The 20,885-nt window shown below is 38.6% G+C and overlaps 2 protein-coding genes across 2 annotated transcripts; both read right to left on the reverse strand.

Moving 5' to 3' along the window:
* Window positions 1-971: 971 nt before the first annotated feature.
* Window positions 972-3,779, reverse strand: LOC135683518 (uncharacterized). Its single transcript, XM_089109429.1, has one exon. It carries the CDS (start codon window positions 3,480-3,482, stop codon window positions 1,581-1,583), a length of 1,902 nt encoding a protein of 633 aa, XP_088965555.1. The 5' UTR covers window positions 3,483-3,779; the 3' UTR covers window positions 972-1,580.
* A 3,296-nt stretch (window positions 3,780-7,075) lies between these two features.
* Window positions 7,076-19,191, reverse strand: LOC135683512 (uncharacterized). Its single transcript, XM_065198779.2, has 4 exons — window positions 19,033-19,191; window positions 16,527-16,750; window positions 14,130-14,473; window positions 7,076-12,078 (listed from the first exon to the last, which is right to left on the reverse strand). The coding sequence occupies exons 2-4, from the start codon at window positions 16,728-16,730 to the stop codon at window positions 11,520-11,522; spliced, it is 1,107 nt and encodes a 368-aa protein (XP_065054851.2). The 5' UTR covers window positions 16,731-16,750; window positions 19,033-19,191; the 3' UTR covers window positions 7,076-11,519.
* Window positions 19,192-20,885: the final 1,694 nt, after the last annotated feature.

Genomic DNA, 20,885 nt, shown 5'->3' on the forward strand with positions numbered 1-20,885 from the left:
AATGTTGAAGATACCTACAGAAGATCGCAATAAAATTCCAGTTACGTATGAATCAAAAGCCCTTTTACTCAAGCCTGCCGCCCCCCCCCCCACCCTCTCGCCCCTTGGTCGTTGCGCCGTCCCTGTCTATTCCCTAGTAGGTCCTTGCCTTTGAAGCTACATTACAGGGGACCCAGGATGTGAAAACGAGCTATAGTCCACTGTTGCTTTACAGGGGACAGAGAGCGGAGAAGTAACGTGGATACTCATATTCTATTGGTTAAAAGGCCATTTTCAAACTTGACTATAGCTCGCGCCAAAAATTATAGTACGGGTTTCATTGTCTTCGATGCCTTTTCCAAAGCAAATCCGTAGACCGACTTGATAACCTTTACCGCTGCTTTCAAATGTTGATAGTAAACACTTGTGGGCATAAACACATTTTTAGGGACTGCAAGGAGACTTTGTATTTCGAAAATCAAACACTGAGAATTTGACTATAGCTCGAGCTACAGTTGCTATAGTCTGGATCCGCTCCTGCTACCAACCAAAAAAGTTCCGTCATTTATGAATTTACGTGCCAGTGTGATTCTGGCTACGTAGGACGCACAACCCAAAGATTGGGGAATAGGATAAAACAGCATGTTCCTTCCAACATAAGAAACAAAACTGCCCCTCAAAGAGAACAGCCTCCACGATCTTGTAGGTCTAGAAACACTGTTAAAACAAGTGATTCTCCCATTGGTCAACATCTTTTAGACAACCCAGATTGTGCAAAACTCTATAATGACGACATGTTTCGGATAATTGGCAGAGCCCGGTCGTCCTTCCATCTAGCAGTTTTGGAGTCGATCTACATAAAAACGAAAAAGCCGCCATTGTGTAGACAGAAGGTAAATGTCCAGAGGACAGAAGTAGATAAAAATACCAGAGCATGATAATACATATAAACCTCTTGCTAATGCGCTTTAACTAACAACAAATTCCCTCTCTCGGCAGCCAATGGGTTAAAAACGCGTAAAAAATTTACCAATAAACTGAGCTCTATTAGTCAAATAAAATAAACAATAACAATGAAAAACTAGATGAGCGTTCTGGCAGTAACGTCAATGCCAAATAATTGTCAAAATACTAAGTATTATACCAAAATAATCAAAATAGGCATAATCGAGAATTGCTTCTTGTTGCTCTGAAGCTGTGCCACTTCCAAAGCTTTATTCTTTAAACAAAAAGACTTAATTATATTAACTTCGAAAAAAAGCTAAAACCGAAAAGTACCTGCTGCCCGTCTCGCATCTTCGATAGATTCTTCTTGTACAGCCTACACAGCAAAAAAGCTCTATACTGGAGCCTCTATACTATACCGGTTTATCATACCGGATTATAATATCGGATTATCATACCGGATTATCATACCGGATTACCGTTTCAGCTTGGAAAAAATTGCATTCAATTAAATTGATTGAATGTGTCATTGTCCTGGAGACCTTTCAGAAGAGGTAAAATATAGCTTTTCTACCCACTTTTCAATTAGAAAAGACTTTTTACACTGATTTCGTTGAAAAGTATACTGACACACGGGTATGGAAACAAGCCATCATCTATATTACTAAATCTCTTTCGTTGTGTAACAGAACGTTTTCAGTAGAGCCTCCGTAATTGCAGTGACACACATAATGCTTACAGCACGATGCTCTATTTTCTTTTGCAGTGCAAATTTTCCTCAAAATATCCTTTATCAATCGACCAAACAACAGCACAAACAGCAGGGAGTTGAGGGAGACTAGCATAACGCCAAGTCCCCACTTGTCTTTGCTTTGCTCGAGAATTTCGTCATCACCAATCGCACTATTTTGTGTTACACCATAGCACAGATTCACCACAACAATCACTAGAGCCAGTAACTGCATCAAGTTGTCAAACTTGTCTTTCATCGGCCACATCCGAGCATGAGCAACAGCGAACAAAATGCTTAAGATTATCAGCCCAAACAGCCCTATCTTTATGTTGTGCAGGACCAAAGCACTTGCAATGCTGATAATCAGTTTTCGACCCATTTCAGTCACCTCCCAGTACCAGCTCTCCGGCTTGTAGTTGCCGTAGAAAAGTCTAAGCGCCACGGCTACAACAGACTCCTCCGCAGCTGCCTCCTCGCCATCATCGTTAATTGACCCGGCGGGCTGCTGCCGCTGTGCATCATCAGTGTTGTTCTTTTTGGGAGCTAACCGCCAGAGAAGAAGAAACAGCAGCAAAGGAAAGCCAAGGGGCAAAATTAAGGCCGCGTATGCAGCTTTGGTTACAATGACGTCATCACTCGTGCCTGATGTACAGCTAACACGGTAATCCGATCGCAGGTACGAGACTCTGTGCAAGCACTGCCCGTCCTTTTCCGATGTACAGAATGCATGGCAGCTGGCGGGTTGGATTTGGAATATCTTGCTTGATGTCAAGGGGTAGGTCGCGAAAAGGAACAGAAATATGGCCTCGAGGCATTGCTGAACGTTCTTCCTAAGCCTCGTTCTGAACTCCACTGTATCCCTAACACAACAGTAAGAGCAAAGTGATTTGATTGCTGTGTAAATACAAATTATGAAAGGAACAGTCGCGGTGGCAATGATGGCAAACCAGAATTCCTTGATGGCGTCCATGCGCCATTCTCGCTTTATGCAATGCAAAGCAGGTATATGGAAGATCGAGAACTGAATAAATTCAAAAACTCTGACAGCTTTGGTAAGATTTCCAGGCCAATGAATGTTTGGAAGAGCGTGTATGATGCCAACTAGCACTTGATAAAAACCAATGAGGATTTTCAATGTTGACAGAATTAAATCAGCAAATGTTTTGCAATCGTTTCCTGCGAGTTTCACTTTATCAACTTTGGACATTAACCAGCAAATAAAAAGAAACGCCAAAAAGAATGCAACACACTGCACCGCTGCAATGACTGAAGAGGGACATTTAGTGCATTTACCAAAGTTTTTCATGTATCCCCCCTGACAAACTGCACACAATATTCCAGTGTAGCCTCGCTTACAATCAGCCTCTATGCCACCAAGGCAGGAGCCTTGTAGCGGGCATTTGTGTGCAGTGGGCATGTGACAATCGTACTTGATTGTAGCCCGGTCATATGTATCGTTCTTTGTATCCAGATTCTGCATAAAAGCCTTGTACAACGTCTTGCAAGATGTATTTGATGCAGATTGCATTCTTTGCCACGACATCCAATAGCCTTTAGTCAATTCCTTGTAATCTGTTTGACAGGAAAACCCTTCTTGGATACATTTCGTGCATCCTTGAAACCGATGACTTCTTGCAAAACCAGGCAAGCATTTACAGGCGCGATAAGCTGCGGAGCTGTTTGTATTTGTCCCAAAAGGGCATGTGAGACATTGCAATGGACTTTCCCCTGGTGCTTTATCTAGTGGCACAAACTGGCCTAGTGGACAGGGTTTGCATGCAATGGCTGCCATTTCGTCCTGATAGAAAGCCCCAGCAGGGAGCATAGGTTCCAAATCTTTGATTGGCTAAGAGTTCTGATTACATTCAAATTCTCCATAGCCCTTTAGCCAATCAGAATTCAAGAATACGACAACAAACGTGCCTCGCAGCTAGATTTAGGCCTATTTTGGACGTTTTTACCACTACCCACAAAAAAATAAACGTGTAAAATTTGTTGCAAGATAACCTAAATTTTTTTTTAAAAATTTAGTCTTTGGTAAATTTAGAAAAAAACTGCCGTTGTACTCAGTTAAAAATTTTCCGCGATCGTCAGTTACGAAGGCTTGAAGTTAGCAGTTCACCATCCCCCCAATGACAGTAGCGGTAAAATGTAGCGTTTTTCCACGTAAGTTTCATAGACATTCATGCCGATATGCAAAGATATTGCCATGTATTTGTTATGGTGAGTTCTAATTTGTTGATTACGTAGATAAAATAGATTTTAACATTCAAGCAGTGTGAATTTTCAAACTTCTTTCGCTGTCATTGGGGGGATGGTGAACTGCTAACTTCAAGCCTTCGTAACTGACGATCGCGGAAAATTTTTAACTGAGTACAACGGCAGTTTTTTTCTAAATTTACCAAAGACTAAATTTTTAAAAAAAAATTTAGGTTATCTTGCAACAAATTTTACACGTTTATTTTTTTGTGGGTAGTGGTAAAAACGTCCAAAATAGGCCTAAATCTAGCTGCGAGGCACGTTTGTTGTCGTATTCTTGAATTCTGATTGGCTAAAGGGCTATGGAGAATTTGAATGTAATCAGAACTCTTAGCCAATCAAAGATTTGGAACCTATGCTCCAGCAGGGCAAGCCCTACATTCATATTGACTGTAATAACCGACTGGACATGGCGTACAAGTACTAAAGTATCTGAAATTTTTGTTTTCGATACATGTAAAACCCTCTAAAAAACCAATTCTGTTTTTATTACCAGGCTTTTAGATGGGCTACAAATTACTTTCGGATTGATATCAAAATGACTTGGAATTTCCTTGAGGTTGGTACAGGATATATAAATCTCTGAGCCATTCAGCGTCTTCCTAAAGTCTGAGCTTCTAATGGACTTCAACTTGTTACCAAACAATAAAAGTAGGTATGGCTGTCTTTTCATATCCTGAAAGACTCCGTCTACGGTGCTCAATTCGTTGGCAAACAGGAACAACTTTCTTATAGATAAACCGCTAAAAACTCCCCTTGGGAGTTTCGCGAGTCCATTTCTTTGAAGATGCAACTCCCCAATGTATTCAAAATGTTCAAAAGTATCTACTGGGATAGTCGTTATGTTATTACTTTGCAAATATAATTGGGAAATTTTCTTTAACTTTGGAAGAAAATGTTTGTCAATCTTCTGGACTCGGTTGTGTGACAGTGATAGTGTTCTGAATCTAATTTCTGAAACATTAAATGATTCGATGAAATTGTTTGACAAATCAAAATTATCAATATATTTTATATTAAACTTTGAAGCTTCTCTAAGACGATTTCCTTTCAACTTTAGGTGGAAAAGTTGGCGAATGCCGAATAGGTCTGGCATTGTTTCAATTCGATTATAATGTAAGTAAATTTTGCGCAAGAGGCTGTTGTATTGAAACAGTTTATTTGGCAAAAAAGAAAGTTTGTTGTAACTCAATTCAAGTAGCTGGAGATCCTTGAGCTGATCAAAGGCCCCTTTGGCAATGCTACGCAAGCCAGTCGATCCTAGGGAAAGAGACTGGAGTCTCTTTAGGTTGTTCAGATCATTGCTACAAATTCTCTGCACTGAATTTCCATTCATGTTAAGTCTAATGATGGATGAGGGAAAAATTTCCATTTAGAAAAAGTTTGTTGTTTTGCATCAATAACACTATAACATTTGGTGTTCTCTTGTCTTTAAACAGCTCCGCCACTGCGTGAACAGATAACTGGTTCCCCGACATGTCAATAATTCGGAGGGTCTTTGGAAGAATAAATGAATTCTTTATGGAACATTCTCGTAAGACGAGCTTTTCTAGCTGTGTAAATCGAGCAAAGGAATTGTTTTGGAACTTTATTGATGGGTTTTTAGAAAAATCAAGGTAGCGAATGGATGATGGTATCTCTGATGGTAGTGTCTTTAGGCCAGCACCAATACACTGGACAGTAATTTGAGAACACTTGCAACGTTTTGGGCACTGATATCCCAATGTGCCAAGATGGGAAATGTACAGCCATGTCACCAGCAGCAAAATCAATCTCGAATTCTTCATCATGATATGACGTAACTGAGACCAGTGAACTATTGGTCAAGGGAACTTTCACAACATTTAAACCTCTTCTTTCTGCAGTAACTTTCCTCGTTACAGGAAAAACCTGAAACGATAATAAACAGGTTATGTACTTTGCAGGCATGCCAATATTCTAACTGCCAGCTAAAGATTTTAGACAAGATTTTATAGGTGATTTAGCCGTAATTAGCGAGTAAGGGCGGCAAATTTCGCCCAGAACAACCTTTTCAGTCAGATAGACTGGCAGTTTAAGAGTCATAGGATTGTGAACTCTATATTTCAAGCATTTGACCGCAATCCGACTCTAGAGGCTTGTTCTGTTTACCTTGGTATATCTGAGGTATTTGACCGGGTCTGGCACGAAGGTCATCACTAGCTCACTGAATCGAATCCCTGGAAATGAGATTAATTCTTCCGATTTCTAAGAACTGTTTTCTAAAGGCCGAAAGAGAAACTTAATCAGAAAATTGGATTGGCTTCATAAAAGTCAAAACAAGAGCCAAATATCCAAGTAATAAATCAATATTCAAGTATCCAGGAAGACAAAAAATTTTCATCTCTAAGAAATGGGGCTTAACAAAATGGGAACGTGATGACAACCTCAGTAGAAGTAATGATGGGACTTTGATGCCAGATGGTGTGCATTCAAAAGATCTTTAAGCACAAAACTAAGGGTCCCCAAACAGTTAGGCCTCGGAGGGACCCTCAAGATGTTGCTCCAAAAAACGGGTTTTGGATTAAAGCATTTGTTGCCTAACAGCATTCACAGTATCATTGATTTGTGAGCAACCACATGAAGTTGTAAGATAAATCATGTTGCTTCTAATGCACATCTATATCGTTATAAAATTTTGCTTTTAATTCATGGGGATATCACAGATATCTAAAATCGAATTTCACCGAAACACATAAGAAAAAATTCCCTGTTTTTTGAAAAAGCAAAGATCAACATCTATCAAGCTCAAGTCTCCTTCTGCAAGGAGAAATGGCCAAAGACAATGAGCCCTGTCTTTGATGAATCTTCTGAAACCTCTGAAAAGAACAACAAAGGTGCGAGTCAGGCTACAACTCAAGTAAAATCAGTCTTATCCAACTGATCGTGGTCATTTTTGTGAAGATGTTTTTGATGCCCATCTTAAGAATTTGATTTTACAGCATTCGAGGACATAAAGAAAGATGGGTCTGCCTCTGCAAATTTTACTGCTAATTATTATAATAAACACTTCAGGAAAACCCCAAAGAGTGAGGCTCTAAAACTTGACCCAAATTTAGTTTAGTATAGGGACCCCAAAACACTGCAGTAACTAACCAAAATTGCATTAGAGTAAATCTTTCAAAAATTTTCTACCTATTATTGCAAAAAAGTGAGGGGAGGGGGCTATAGCCCCTGCTGGCCCAATGGCTGCGCGGTGCCGGCTTCTACCACGTGGCGCACTCAGTGCATGGAAGCGCAGGGTTGAAATCAGTGCTTAGTTGTAAATCAATGTGAAAAGCAGTTGAATTAATTCAAAAGTCAGGGGGCTTAGCAGCCTTCGAAGGAAGCTGAGATAGGGGCTCGGGGGCTTGCCCCTAAATAGATTTGTCGAAACCACGCCCTTACGAACGATGGAAGACGCCCTTTTCAAAAGAGCTATCAACCGTTCTATGAAACTAGCTCTAGGCCTAGCCTTTTATGTTTCTTTTTTCTAGACTTCTTTATTCTTTTGATTACATGGTAGCGCGAAAATCGGCAGTCTGTCCCCTCAATGATTTGCTGATATGATTGGCAATTAGTCTTCTCGCCTTAACGGATTACGCTCCTCGCTTTAACTAGCCTAGCTGCGGTAGCGGAGAACATTTGTAACGGTTTGGATTTTATATTTATTCAATTTAAAAATGTTCTTCCGTTTATGTTATTAGTATGCGTTGATCACGATATAAGTTAGTCTTTCTGTTGAATCATTAGAGTTAAGATCAAAGAAGGAGTATCTTTTGTGCGTTACTTATTCGGGGCCTAGCCCATCGTTCCATCAACGAGCTGGTTATCAACGCAGGCGCGCAACCAGGAATTTCAGAGGGCAGGGGTCCAAGACACAAAAAGGGCACTAAGAAAACTTTATTCACTTATGGCCTGGTTTATTTTTTCATGTTTAGAAACAGAAGATACGCCAGGGTGCACTTCATGCACGCCGAAGGTTCACCGGGGCATTTGTTTAGATTCGCAGGAAATATGAGCAGATAGCAAACCTGTTGATATTGTACGCCAAACAAAGAAAACTGATCAATAGAGAAATATTGTGGTGCATGAGTTTATATTTCATTCCTTTTCATGTTAACTATCTACATGGCTTCGTCTAGTCTCTCCAATCTCAGCGGACTTTCCCTTTTGTCTGCCATCCAGGGCCGCCGAGAGGTTTGGAGGCCCGAGGGGGGAACTGAAAAGACGAGGCCTATTGCGAGCGAAGCGTGCAAAAAGAATATGACCACGCCCTTACGAATAGCCTAAATTTATTCATTCGTTCATAATGGTTTACTTTTTTTAGTGCATTTTTTTAATTCTATAATTAATTCCATATTAAAGCGGAGTTCATTGCTTTATGATGCCCCCTAAACCTCAAGCCCCGAGAGGGGCAATTTACCCCCTCTCGGCGACCCTGCTGTCATCTCCTTTTCCCAGTGCCAGCTCACTTTTGAAAAGCAGCCCGTCATCTTCCATATCCGAAGACAATTTGCTCTTTAAAATGTGAACGGCCTTAAGAACATTGAATTCTTTGCTTCGCATTACAGATGGGAGGAGGTTGAGCAGGTCCACGACCTTTGAGTTCAGCTGGTTTCTGTCTGCAAGTCGTGACTTCAGCTCAGTTGTAATACTGACAAGGAATGGAACAGTTGAACATCAACTTATTGTGTCATCTCCACTGCTTGCTAATACCAGTCCGCGAAAGTTCCTCTACAATCGCTCGTTCCATGCAAAAGTCCTCTACGACCCTGTAAATTTTATGGACCATGGGACAGGCTTAAAAGATGTGTTGGTTTCTTTCTTGTAGCTTTTTTACAAGTGGTCGTAGAGGTTTTGAGTCCCAGAACCATTCTTCTTCAAACCAATGCATAGAGCATCATAAGACACGTAGAGTTGGGGCTTCAACATAGGCTCTATTACTGCAACATGATAACGTTCGACCCAACAAATACGTGAAAGTCTGACTGAATCATTTACCTGTATTTCTGCGAGGTCCATTAATGTGTCATTTATGACCATTCTTCCCCATTTTGAGAAAAAGGGCAGAAAAAGGGCAGGGCAGACCCCCAGGACCCCCCCTGTAGTTGCGCGCCTGCAACGGGCTATTCACCGTCATAACAAGAACCCTGATCGTTACACATTTGAAACTGCGAGCAAAAAGGAATCGGAAATGGCAAGAAGATTTAATTACTAGAATTGAATGATAATGGAAGCATTTCCTTTCGCTGTTGACATATCTGTCGCACAAACCAAACGAAAATGGAACCACATTTTTCTAGCCACAGCTTCAATTCAACAGGAACACAGCCATTTGCTTCAAAATCTCTGGAATCAAAGTTGTCTCTGATTGGTTTAACTAGTTTAATTATCCATCAAGCTCAACTGTGGGTGAATTTCACTTCCATGAAAAAAAGTTGAGCACAATAGGGGACAGACTGCCTTTAAGTAGTTCCTTTGATTTCAATACAGCAAGTTTGAACGGAAAATTTTTTAAATTATTTGACACATGTATAACATACAATAAATACGAGTTTGTAGGAGCCAGCTTCTCGGTACAGAAAAAGACATCAACAGAAGAAAGATACTAGCAATTGATGCTTGCAAAACGCTCAACAGCATTTTCAGCAGCAAGAAAAACTCCATCAAGATCAAACTGAGAACTTTTAATGCCTATATAGCAAGTGTATTTTTGTATAATAGCGAACTGTGGACACTAACGAAGAAGCTAAAAAACACCATCGACACCTTCCGACGTAGACACCTAAGATCTCTCCTAGGAATTAACTGGCAAAGAAATATCACCAACAACAAGCTCTATGCCAGAACGAAATGTGAACCATGGATTAAAATAATAAGAGAAAGGAGACTAACATGGCTAGGACATCTCATGCGCTTGCATCCAGAAGCACCAGCAAGGAAAACCCTTAAAGAATATCACAGGAAAGTAAAACGGCCACAAGGAAGACCAAAGGCGACCTGGATGCAGACAGTAAGGCAAGATCTGGCCAGCATCGGAATTAAACTGGATCTCTCAAAAGAAGCACAAACATTGAACAGATTATCTGAACTGACACAGGACAGAAAGAACTGGCGTGGCATCCATGTTAGTGAGACGCGTCGTGCAGTATTAACTGCTTGTGACGTCTTAGTAGTAGCAATTTACCGATTTTCTGGCGAAAGGGCAAATTATGTTTCAGGATCTTGATCATACTTTTCTTTAGTTATAAATAAACAAAGTTTAAAGCCGGGAATGGTTTTAAAATACGAAAGGCCTCTTGACCTGACGCAAATAAAATCATTCTTAAATATTCTTTGATTTCGAGAAGGTATATACCCAGAAAAGTGGAGAATTGGTGCTTAAGGAAAAGGTGTGCCAAAAACAATGGACAATTTGGCGATAGACACTGAAGATAAAATGAGTACAGTGGTAAAAGCGGTTTGTGGAAGACTCGCAGGAGTTCTGTCTCAATGTGGGCATTTGCTATAGAAATGACTGACGAGTTATAAGAATTTGAAAGAACGGAAAAATTTGATATCAGCTCGAAGGCTTTGAGAACAGAATGCAGTTCAAAGCGACTTTAGCGCTGGGAGTGTTGATCTAAAGAGGGGATATAAGATCTTGAAAGTACGGCAAAATAGAACTAAATATTTCTTCAAAGCGTGTTGTCTGGTGGAGCTTCGAGCTTTGACTGTCTCCTTCGGTTAGAACATAATTTTTTATTGTAGCTACTGTGGCGACCAAGGTACAATTTATTCGTTTACTCAGCAGTTGTACGAGTCTACATTCCAAAAGAAACGCATTCATTGAAGCCTTTTAAAATAAACTCGTTGAAGCCTTTCAAAATAAATATTTTGCCTACATCTTCCAAATGAGTCTTTCACAGTTTTACTCTTGCGCCATTAGACAATATGCTTGATGTCGCGGACTTAAAATGCTACAAGAATAAATTATCTGCTTGATTCTGCATTTTAATGACCCAAAAATCAGAAAAAGAACATAAATTAAAATGATTGTGTAAACAGTGTTTGGTCTAGAATTCCAGCTCGAAATAAATTGTTAGATACAGCAACTCCAAGAACTAAAGTATGAAAATTCGCTCGATATATTTTACGTTTAAAATTTACTGCTTAAACAACCTACAAAATATTTACCACAATCAAGGAATACAAAAACTATAAAACTTGGTTTATTTTATAAGTTGTTAAATGTTGACAATAGTGAAAATAATTACTGACAAATTCCCCCATGATCACCCAATCGAAAACAAACAACTGAAGTATGAATTGTTCTGCAAAAGTTATGATCAAGTTATAACACAGAAAAGAAATTATTTCTTTTCTGTGGTTATAATCTTTGAACTGAAATAAACACGATCAACAACATGATAATCATGTGATTAACATAATCGTGATTATTATGTTCATCTAACTACCCTACTGATATTCATAATGAAATCTCAAGAATACTTGAAAATTATCGACTACTATAAAAGTGGAGGTATTTGAGAATATTAGAGGGCAATGGATCCTATTCGCTTCCGGGTTAAATATGATCTACGATGCATCTTGATTGGCAAGACTATTCCGAACCTGCGTGGGATTTCTGCATGTGTTTCCCTAAAGCACTGCTGCAAATAAACGTTTTCTTACAAATTTTGCATGGATAAGGCCTCTCCCCGGTGTGAATCCTCGTGTGGATATTAAATGAACCAGAATGAAGGAAGGCTTTCCCGCAGACGTCACACTTGTACGGCTTATCTCCAGTGTGAATTTTTTGATGCTCTTTTAAATTCCTTTTGCTTTTAAACGATTTTGTGCATATGGAGCAATGTACGCGTTCACGCGGTACAACGGGCTTTACATTGTCCTTTTCTTTTTTGGGTTGCAATTCCTCATGCTTGTTTTCCCAGTGTAGCTTCAGGTGGCTAGCTCTTACAAAATCTCTATCACAGGCCTCACATTTGAATGGCCTTAAACCAGTATGAACTTGCATGTGACGGTTGACATCGCCTCTTCTCCTGAATGGAACGTTGCACACTTCACAAATGTACGGCTTCAGTCCCAGGTGAGTGGTCAAGTGCATCTTCAGGTCTCCGTTTTGTTTGAACGACGCGCCACATTCTTCACATTTGAATGGCCTAAAACGAGAGGAAGCATCAACGCAACGTTTATTTTGAAATGATAAAAATCCATCTTCAATAAACAAGCCATAGCAGCCTCCTAATCAATTAATTCCAAGTCTAGATACCCTGCAGAGTAAATCCAGGCTAGTTTAACTCGGGACAAAGCCGGGTTACTTAAAGAGGCACCAACACAAAAAAAATTGATATCGCCAAAAAACATTTTTCGTCGTTCTAGTTTAGCATGTGAACAGCGAAGACTATCGCAAAATGGCTCAATGTTGCCTGGAATACAGAAAGGGGGTCTAATTTAGGGGAACAGAGTTGAAGCGAGCAAGGGTATGAGTGCCTGCGAGTGCGGGTCGTCTGGAGGCCGATACCGAAGGATTTAAACGAGCGCGTCATTGTCGTCACGCTAGCTGAAAATTGAAAATAAACCAATTTTGAACGAACATTGCGCAAAAAGGATGAAAGAGGAAAACACGTTTTCTATTCCAGGGCCTCCGCCATGGATTTCAAAGTGGGTGGCCAAAAAATGGCCTCTAAATCGATTTCTGAGGATAATTCTCACTAGAAATTTCCATTTTACTAAATGTGAAATGTGAAAAACGCAAACTGTCTAAGAGAATTTTGGTTATATCTTGAATGTTATAACAAGGAAAGTGGTACAGAAGTGTTATGGCACAGCCAGAAATCTGATAATGGAAACTATTTCTATACCGGTAACACAACTCGCTTAAAGAAGATTTACTGCATGCTCGTAAGTTGACACAGTTATAAAAAGTCATGTAATAAACAATGAAGTCAACAAAGAAAAAAATCTGGCAAAATGCTAAGCCAAGTCGGCAATAACCATAGAACTATTCTGACAAATGATGCTAATAGGTTACTTTTCTGGCTGAAAAGGACTTTTCCAGCTCGAGTATATGTCTGCAGTAACAAGTCACCAGTTGAAAATCGTCAAAAATGGCTGTAACCCTTGTCATGTCCTGAAACGAATATGTTTGCTACTTCTGTTAAGTCTGAATCATTAGTAATACCATTATGCGATGTCAATATTGCCAATGAGATGAACCTTGTTTGTTTCATGGTGGCTCGTAGTCATGTTTTCACCCTCCGCATCATCGAAAATGAACGCTCAGCTGTCGCAGTTGTTGGTGCCACTACTAGCAAAAGCTTGACTATTTCTTGACTATAATCCGACGGGATTATAAGCAAATTACCCAATTTATCAATTCATACATAAATTTTTTAAGCATAAGTAGGGCGCGTCACAATTATTGTTTTCATTTTACATTGCCTCATTTTTTTGCTTAGCAGAAAAGTGGGGGGGCTATAGCCCCACCAGCCCCGCCCCTTTGGCGGGGCCCTGTATTCTGAACAAGCTCTCGCCAGTGTGGGTTAGCAAGTAGTATAATTCTATCATACATAGGTTTGAATACAATTATCTAACACCTAGTAGGCCTAGAAGAGGTTGGTTGGGAGCGGTTCGAAACTTTATTTTTGATTGATTTAATTCTTTCTTGGTTATATCATATCAACGTGAGCAGCCATTACCGCCAGGCAAAAGCTTGCCTTGTGCCAAGAAATCTCCATCGACCGAGAGCTTCCACAATTATTTTCGGAATTCAATCGATTATTTGTTGATGACCATCGGACCGTAAAAATGCTAGGTTACCAAAAATACAATCGTACTGGTTTCTCTCGCTTGTTTCTCGCAACTTGAATGTGATACAAAACATAAAAAACAATTTTTCGGTAGAACTTTTGCCCCCACTTCATATGACCAAAATCTGTTTGCAATTTTCGAAATCGATATATTGCGTTGGTGCCTTTTTAAACCAAATGTAAACCCTGGTTAGTTTAACCAAGTGCAAATTTCTAAAAGTTGTAATTGCATTGTAGGTAATAGACATAAGTTAGCTCCTTTCAGTAATTGAAATGCCTACTTTAAACAGATAAATAAATAAAAAGATAAATAAATCAACAGATAAACTAAAAAACGGATTATTTTGGTTAATTTGAATAGGCTCAGGACGTTAGAGTCATTCGCTTTGGTTCACTCTTACCTCTCTCCTGTGTGAATTCTGAGGTGAACTCGAACACTTTGCTTGCGAGTAAATTTCTTGTTACAGATCCGACAGAAAAGGTCCTCATAATCAGAATCCGAAGTATTCCTTTTTAATGAACGTATACTTTTGGTCAGGCTTCTGGATTTGTTCCCACTATTTTTTATTGATAATCCTTCGCTGCTCTTCGAGTCGCTTTCATTAGGCCAGTCAGATTCAGAGAATTCGTCAGTTACACAATAGTCTGGGTCTTTGTCAGGACTTTCATTATTGTGTTCCGTTTCAGAAATGTCTTCATCGGAAATAAATTCCTCATCTATGTCTTTGATGACTTCGCCAGATTCCTTAAACATAAAATATCGCTGTCTGAAAATATGAAAGATATAAAAAAAACAGAAAACATTTCGATGACTATTCCAAAAATTGATATTCACCTCATCTCAAGTAGAACTTTGCTTCTAAAGAGAGCGGAGCAGCTTGACCAATCATGTTAGTTTTTAATTAGAAAATTGCACCATAGATAAAATCACTTTTCCAAAAACGGTTTACTTCTTTGAAACACAAGATAAAAGCAAAGTGCGTTTATTAAAAGTTACTTTTAACTTGTAGAAAAAAACTCAAAGTACACTAAACACATAAGTAAAAATAAGATAAGCCTATTTAAACTTACTTAACTCGAAAATTAATTTTATTTCCAAAACAGTTCAATTTTCGCTCAATATCTCGTAATTAGTAATAAATGTACAGAAATGCAAGCTCGATAATTTATGATAATTTATTAAGATTTAGGACATTTATGGATTACTACACTGACAAAAAAGGTCACAGCTAAACTTTAAACATACAAAGATATAATTAGCCCATTGAACTCTGACAATTGTATTTCTTCCTATAGTCATTAAACTTTTGCATAAAGACAAGAAAAAAATAAAGTTTATTTTCTTACTCGGGAAAAAAATACAAATACAAAATGAAGGACAAATTAAAAGCGCCCCCTTAAAAACATGTCACAGACATTAGAGGGTCACCCATCAGTCTACGTTCCCACATCATCGAGAGCAAGTTGGACCGTTTGCAGATCGCTCAATCTACCATAAATCACTAAAAGGAAGGGGTTAAGGGAAGTTGCACAATAACCCCCGAATCTGATTGATAATTGGCAGGGAATGGGCAAGAAAGGCCTCAGTTCCTCACTAATAGCCGATGCACCAGTCCTACCTAATAGCATAAAGTCAAAAAAAGCGCTTAACAGCATAAAAGATGCCTAAAGGTATGAGGGGTTTTAACGATGCCAAAAAAGAAACTCAACACGCAAACCTATACTGAAAAGGCATTTTGCATAAAGAAACAAAATGAGCGAAGGGGGGGGGGGGGGGCTGGGAAAATACAATAAAACAGCCTAGTTGTATTGTGGCTTCACCAAGCAAGGTGAGACCCGCGCTATGCCAAAACCTTAAATACTCCTATTAACCAAGGGAATAAAAACGCCATGAAACACACATCTTACCCTAGTTTTATAAGTCATATCCTTAGAAGACCGAAAGACTCCCTGCATTGCCAATAAACTAGTAGAGGAGATACAAGAGAAACGTGACAATGCGTGACCCAAAAGACAGGGTCTTTTTTAACATACTAACTAGATGGGCAATTGACCATGATTATTACCGAATGGACGCAAAATAGTGTCATAACCCATTGTAAATCCACCTGTCATTCAAATTGTGGAATTGTTATAATTTCTGTTGAATTCTCGTCTGAATAAAATAGTTTTTGCTATAATAAATCCTTCCCAAGCAGACACAGTTCATGGAAAAACGTTTTCAATATAATGTTGTGATAACTCATGACATGCTAATGAAAAATCAGTGGTGCAGCAAGCAAACCACAACTAGAGGGCTCAGATTAATGCATGATGGAAAGATGGGTACAGGGAATCACTACTAATCGTTCCTGCTGTATGTTTTTTCCTTAGATTTTATGTGGACCATTTTGAGCCTCCCTAACTCCCAATTGTTATGCCAAATTAAAAGGCTAACGTTGTAATTAGCAAAAATTTGCAATGAAAAAATTGTGCCAAATCACTTTCTGCTATTGATGCAATTTGATGGCCTGGTTGAAATGCACTTCTGTGACATGATCTTTGATGGTTCTAGACCTCCAATGAAATATCTGCATTAAAAATGTTAACTCTCATTGGATTTTCATTTGGCCCCCAATTAACTTCTATGTCCCCTCTGTATGATAGGTAGGCCTTCTTAGGAATGAAGGGCCTTTTCTAGGATTTGACAGAAACACTGAAGAACTTGAATAAACCAAAACTTTATTGCAGAAGGTGCTAGAATTTTGCTCTCTGATGAATGTGAGCGTAAACAAAGACAGAAATGCATGTCTGCAAACCTTTTTAATTGCGATTTTCGCTTCCAGGTGTTCCTCAAGATGGAGCTGAAGTTGATGATAACTAGAAAACACCAACGATGGGCAAAACTGGCAACCATAGAGATCCTTTTCAAGCAGCTCAACCTCTTCTTGCTTGATGGACAAAACTTCTGTCTTTGTGCAATCAGTTACCACATATGATTCGTATTGTTGGCCTTCAAACATTTTGCTTGCAAGATACCATGCTAATGGAAAAAGAAATTTTTATAAATTGAGATAATATTAATAGAAGAAATGCCAGAAATCAAGATTAAGGTATGCCAGAACAGTAAATCTGTTTCCTAATGGCAGGCTTCAAATATTACACAAAAGTAATGAAAGAATATGTAAAAAGTTTAACATTTCAGTGGGTCTAGGTTTTGTACACTCTCATTATTTAGAAAAGCTGCAAAAGAACATTTAAAGACAAACAAATGTCTCAAGAAAAACCCACTTTATTTTCAAGAAAAATTTTCAATGTCAATGCCTTATAATCACAGCCAGTGTGGTGGCACTCATATAATACCACTTCCTTGTATTGATCTTATCTGTCTCTAAACATTTGTGCAGTCATAAAATCACAAAATAGCCACCCTCATAGTTTTTAAATACTATGATCATTGAGGACTTGACCTTTTGTTTTATGAACAGCTTTATGATACAGATTTTTAGGAGAAAGAATGCTTTGCTTGCCCTGTTTTATTATAGGAGAATTGCCAAAGGTTGAATTTTCTCTATTTTGCAAAAAACCCAAACTTTTGAAAGTAAATTTTCTTCCATTGATTGGTCTTGTTATAGAGAATCCCTTACTCCTAGACAGGAGACCCCTCAGCATGAGTAGGATTTGTGCAACAGCTTGTGTGACAGCTGTTGGTTAGTTTCATTATGTGATACCTGAACAGCTCTTACTTATAGCCACTGCATAAAAAGAAATACAATTCTATTAAAGTGAGGGATAGCTAAGTTTCAAATGAAGCCAACATCGAAAGTGTTTGTGTTTTATGCTGAAGGGTAAAATGTGCTGTTTTTAGAGAATCATTCCTATTAATTCTCTTCAGTGCTGCATATCCAAATAAGGCTGTCAGCAAATATGAATAAAGATACAACCAGTTAATGTCTTGTTTGTATGTCAGCAAGTTTAGGTTAACATTGTGTTACACATATCTTAACAAGCTTGATAAAATGATTAAAATTAGATTTCCTTATTAAAAAGCCAAAAGGGGTTTGGAGAAAAATTAAAAAAAATATATATTTAAGGTTCAAAAAAGTTTCTTATTTGTGAGTTCTTATTTCATGTCTAAAAATCCTTTAATTTTCTTAGTACTTTACTGTTAGCTTGTGAAATTTTTAGGCCAATAAAAGAGGGGGGGGGGTTGTAGGGCGATTCCTCGGGGTGCATTCCATGTACTTTAGCCCAAAGATCTTTTGTGCACACTCAAGTTTTTTTCGGCATTTGGCGTGCAAACCAAAAATTTTTGGCATGCCTAAAATGTTTGTTAGTCAATTACAGAGTTAACATAAAATAAACATAAAATAAGGACATCAAATGAAATAAAGTTTTCTTCGTCTGGCGCAACAATTTTTACAGGTTTATGAACCTCTCATATATTTGGGGTACGTAAACAAGAGCCCTGGTGGACCTTTGGCGTACAGTTGACATGAAATGCATCCCGATCAATTCCTGACCCCATGGAATCTATGCCCAACTGTATCTCCCTGTCAGCTACCCCTGATTACAGCTGGTTTCATATGATGTCCTCTAAGACACCAACAGTTATGAATGTATACTACTGAAGAATAAAGGGACATGCAACAATTTTTAGACATTATAGGAGAGTTCATCCCTTTTCAGATTCTGAATTTCGACCAAATATTCTACTTACAGTCAGTTTTGATTCCACTAAACTTGTTCTTGAACATGCTCACCTGCTCAGAGCTACACATTACGTAATCCTATCTTGTAAGACATGCCATCTTACAAATAAAATGGCTTGTCGAAAAAAGTTCCTGATATTTATTACTAATAATTAGTTGTATGTGGTGGAATTTAAAATAAGAAAGAAAGTAAAATCTAAACAAAGTCGTTGTTTTACATGAAGCCTTCGGCACAGGAGCTGTCCTATGACAACTCTATAGGCTGCTTTGATCACCGCCCTCGCTCTCTTCGGATGATAGGTTATTAGGCCATCATGTTGGGGGATCAACAACTTGGGTTGCACGGTATTTTTTCGGCTCGTTTGACAGATAATTTCTACTCATCAGTTTGAGTTGATTACTAGCACATACCTTGCAAAATTCATAAGCAAATACATACAACGAGAACTTTTGAATTATGTCATTAACAAATATCTGATGGTCATTTCAAGTCAAGTCCACAAAAGACCTCACCCAAATTTCACCCATAATAAACAAGTGCTTCAGAACCATAGAACCAGCCTGCACTGGCAAAAATGAAGTGAAAATATAGAAAAGTACAGAATGTAATTACCTCATTTATAAACAAGAGAGGTAAATAGTGATCGAAAATGTAACAGCTGACAATTACCAGGTGTCGACCAAAAAATGATCAACCAACTTTGAATTGAATAAACAACAACAGCAACAAATCGCGTGATGACTTCACAGGCGCTTCAGTGGGCGCTTCTTGATGTGGCAGGAGAAAGCAAGTGTCGGTGATGGTGATACAAAAAGGTGAATTGTGTTTGCATTGTTTCAATCAGGGCCTAACATAAGCGTGGATCTGACTCGCTTTGTGGAGTTGTAAACAACAATTGTGGAACTGTAATTGTAGAAAGTGTGGATTTTCTTAAAAGTGCATTTTCTTAAAAGTGCAGCATAAAATATTTTTTTCAATGTGAAGTGAATGCCCAATCCCATCCTACATATATGTTTTATTTTTTTTGTTTTAGCCATTTTCCGAAAGTTTGTACATTTTCTGCGTCCTTAATTTGGTCTGGGATAGAATTCCAAATCATTGTTGCCTTGTACGTGAAACCATTTCTCCAAGTCTTTGTATCATATCTTTTCACTTCGAACTGGAGTTTATTTCTTGTTCTTTGTTTTCCGGGTCTTTCTTCTGAAACATCTGTGCAATTGACTGGTCAGCTGATCCAAAGTTTATCTTGTGCATTCATATGAACAGCCTTCGTTTAGATAAAAATGAGATTGGCTGCCAATTTGCTCTTGCAAGGCTCTTTATTGCTTAAAGTGTCTACGCAGCGAAATTTTATATTCTGCTTTTTTTAAGAGTTATATTTTCCTATCTTTTCCGATACGTTTGACACCAAAATGGTCTTAATTTGACCAGCAAAAGTGTGTTTAATCAGAGTTTGAAATTAGGTAGTGCTTGCGAAAATCAAGGCCGCTGAAAATGATGTGATATACACCCAAATCATATCTTGCCCATAAGATCTATTTTTAGACTGGAGTACTCCGGTCAAGACCCCAAGTTGTACCTTTGGATTATAAACGGAGAACGCCAGGCCATAGAAATTTGAAATTCACAACAAAAAGACAGTTTAACTAGACAAAAAGATGTGATATAAAAATTAATCAATTTTTAGAGGAGTGCCAGGAAACTAACTAGCTGTTGAATTATTCTATGTGGAGGGCACGCATAGCACTGACGGGGCACACAGACATACTCCGAAGTCAGTCTGTGTTTAGTTTAGGTTGTCTGGGCTCATGCCTCCTCTCCCTTCCAGGGAAAATTTTAAATTTCAATGAATCTTTTTGGCTCTGCTGGCCTTCAGAGACCTAATTAACAGACAATTCGGTTGTTTAATTTCTTCGTCCTAGATTAGTCCGTCTGTTATCTTAAGTCACTTCCAATAACGTACCGTTTCATTTAGGTGCACAAGATGACAAGAAATAGCGCTATAAAGTGCATTCAAAGCTAAAACATAATGAAACCAGCTTATACTGTGTATCTTTAAAAAGGATAAGTTAAACAGATTTCGCTGGGGGCGCTGGAGTCAACCGTCAGTGTTACCTTGTGATGGGAGGGGCAAGGGGGCCAGAATGCCATTTTCATTTAAGTGTCCTTGAAACTGGCCATTTACCTAATTCATGATGACATTTCTCAAAGCTTGTAAAAAAAATCCTTTTGCAAAAAGTTAGCCAGTGTTCAAGATACCTATAGAAGATCGAAATAAAATAGAAGTTACGAAAGAATTAGTAGAAGATGGGAATTATCTTTGAAATGCCCTTTTGCTTAAGCCTGCCCCCCCTTGCCCCTTGGTCGTTCCGGCGTCCCTGATGTTTCTAACGTGTAGATATATCAGGTTCCTTTTTCAAGGGCCATACATTGATTTTGACAAGGAAGTTGGGTCGGACTTAATT

This window comes from Rhopilema esculentum, chromosome 7 (assembly GCF_057945365.1).
Source record: "Rhopilema esculentum isolate cy_ngs chromosome 7, ASM5794536v1, whole genome shotgun sequence".
In the NCBI taxonomy this organism is placed as follows: domain Eukaryota; kingdom Metazoa; phylum Cnidaria; class Scyphozoa; order Rhizostomeae; family Rhizostomatidae; genus Rhopilema; species Rhopilema esculentum.

Coding starts and splice junctions, on each gene's coding strand:
- LOC135683512 (XM_065198779.2), bottom strand. CDS start 16,730: ATGTTTGAAGGCCAACAATACGAATCATATGTGGTAACTGATTGCACA. Junction 14,474..16,526: donor CGAAAATCGCAATTAAAAAG/GTTTGCAGACAT, acceptor TTTATGTTTAAG/GAATCTGGCGAAGTCATCAA. Junction 12,079..14,129: donor AGAATTCACACAGGAGAGAG/GTAAGAGTGAAC, acceptor CTCTCGTTTTAG/GCCATTCAAATGTGAAGAAT.
- LOC135683518 (XM_089109429.1), bottom strand. CDS start 3,482: ATGCTCCCTGCTGGGGCTTTCTATCAGGACGAAATGGCAGCCATTGCA.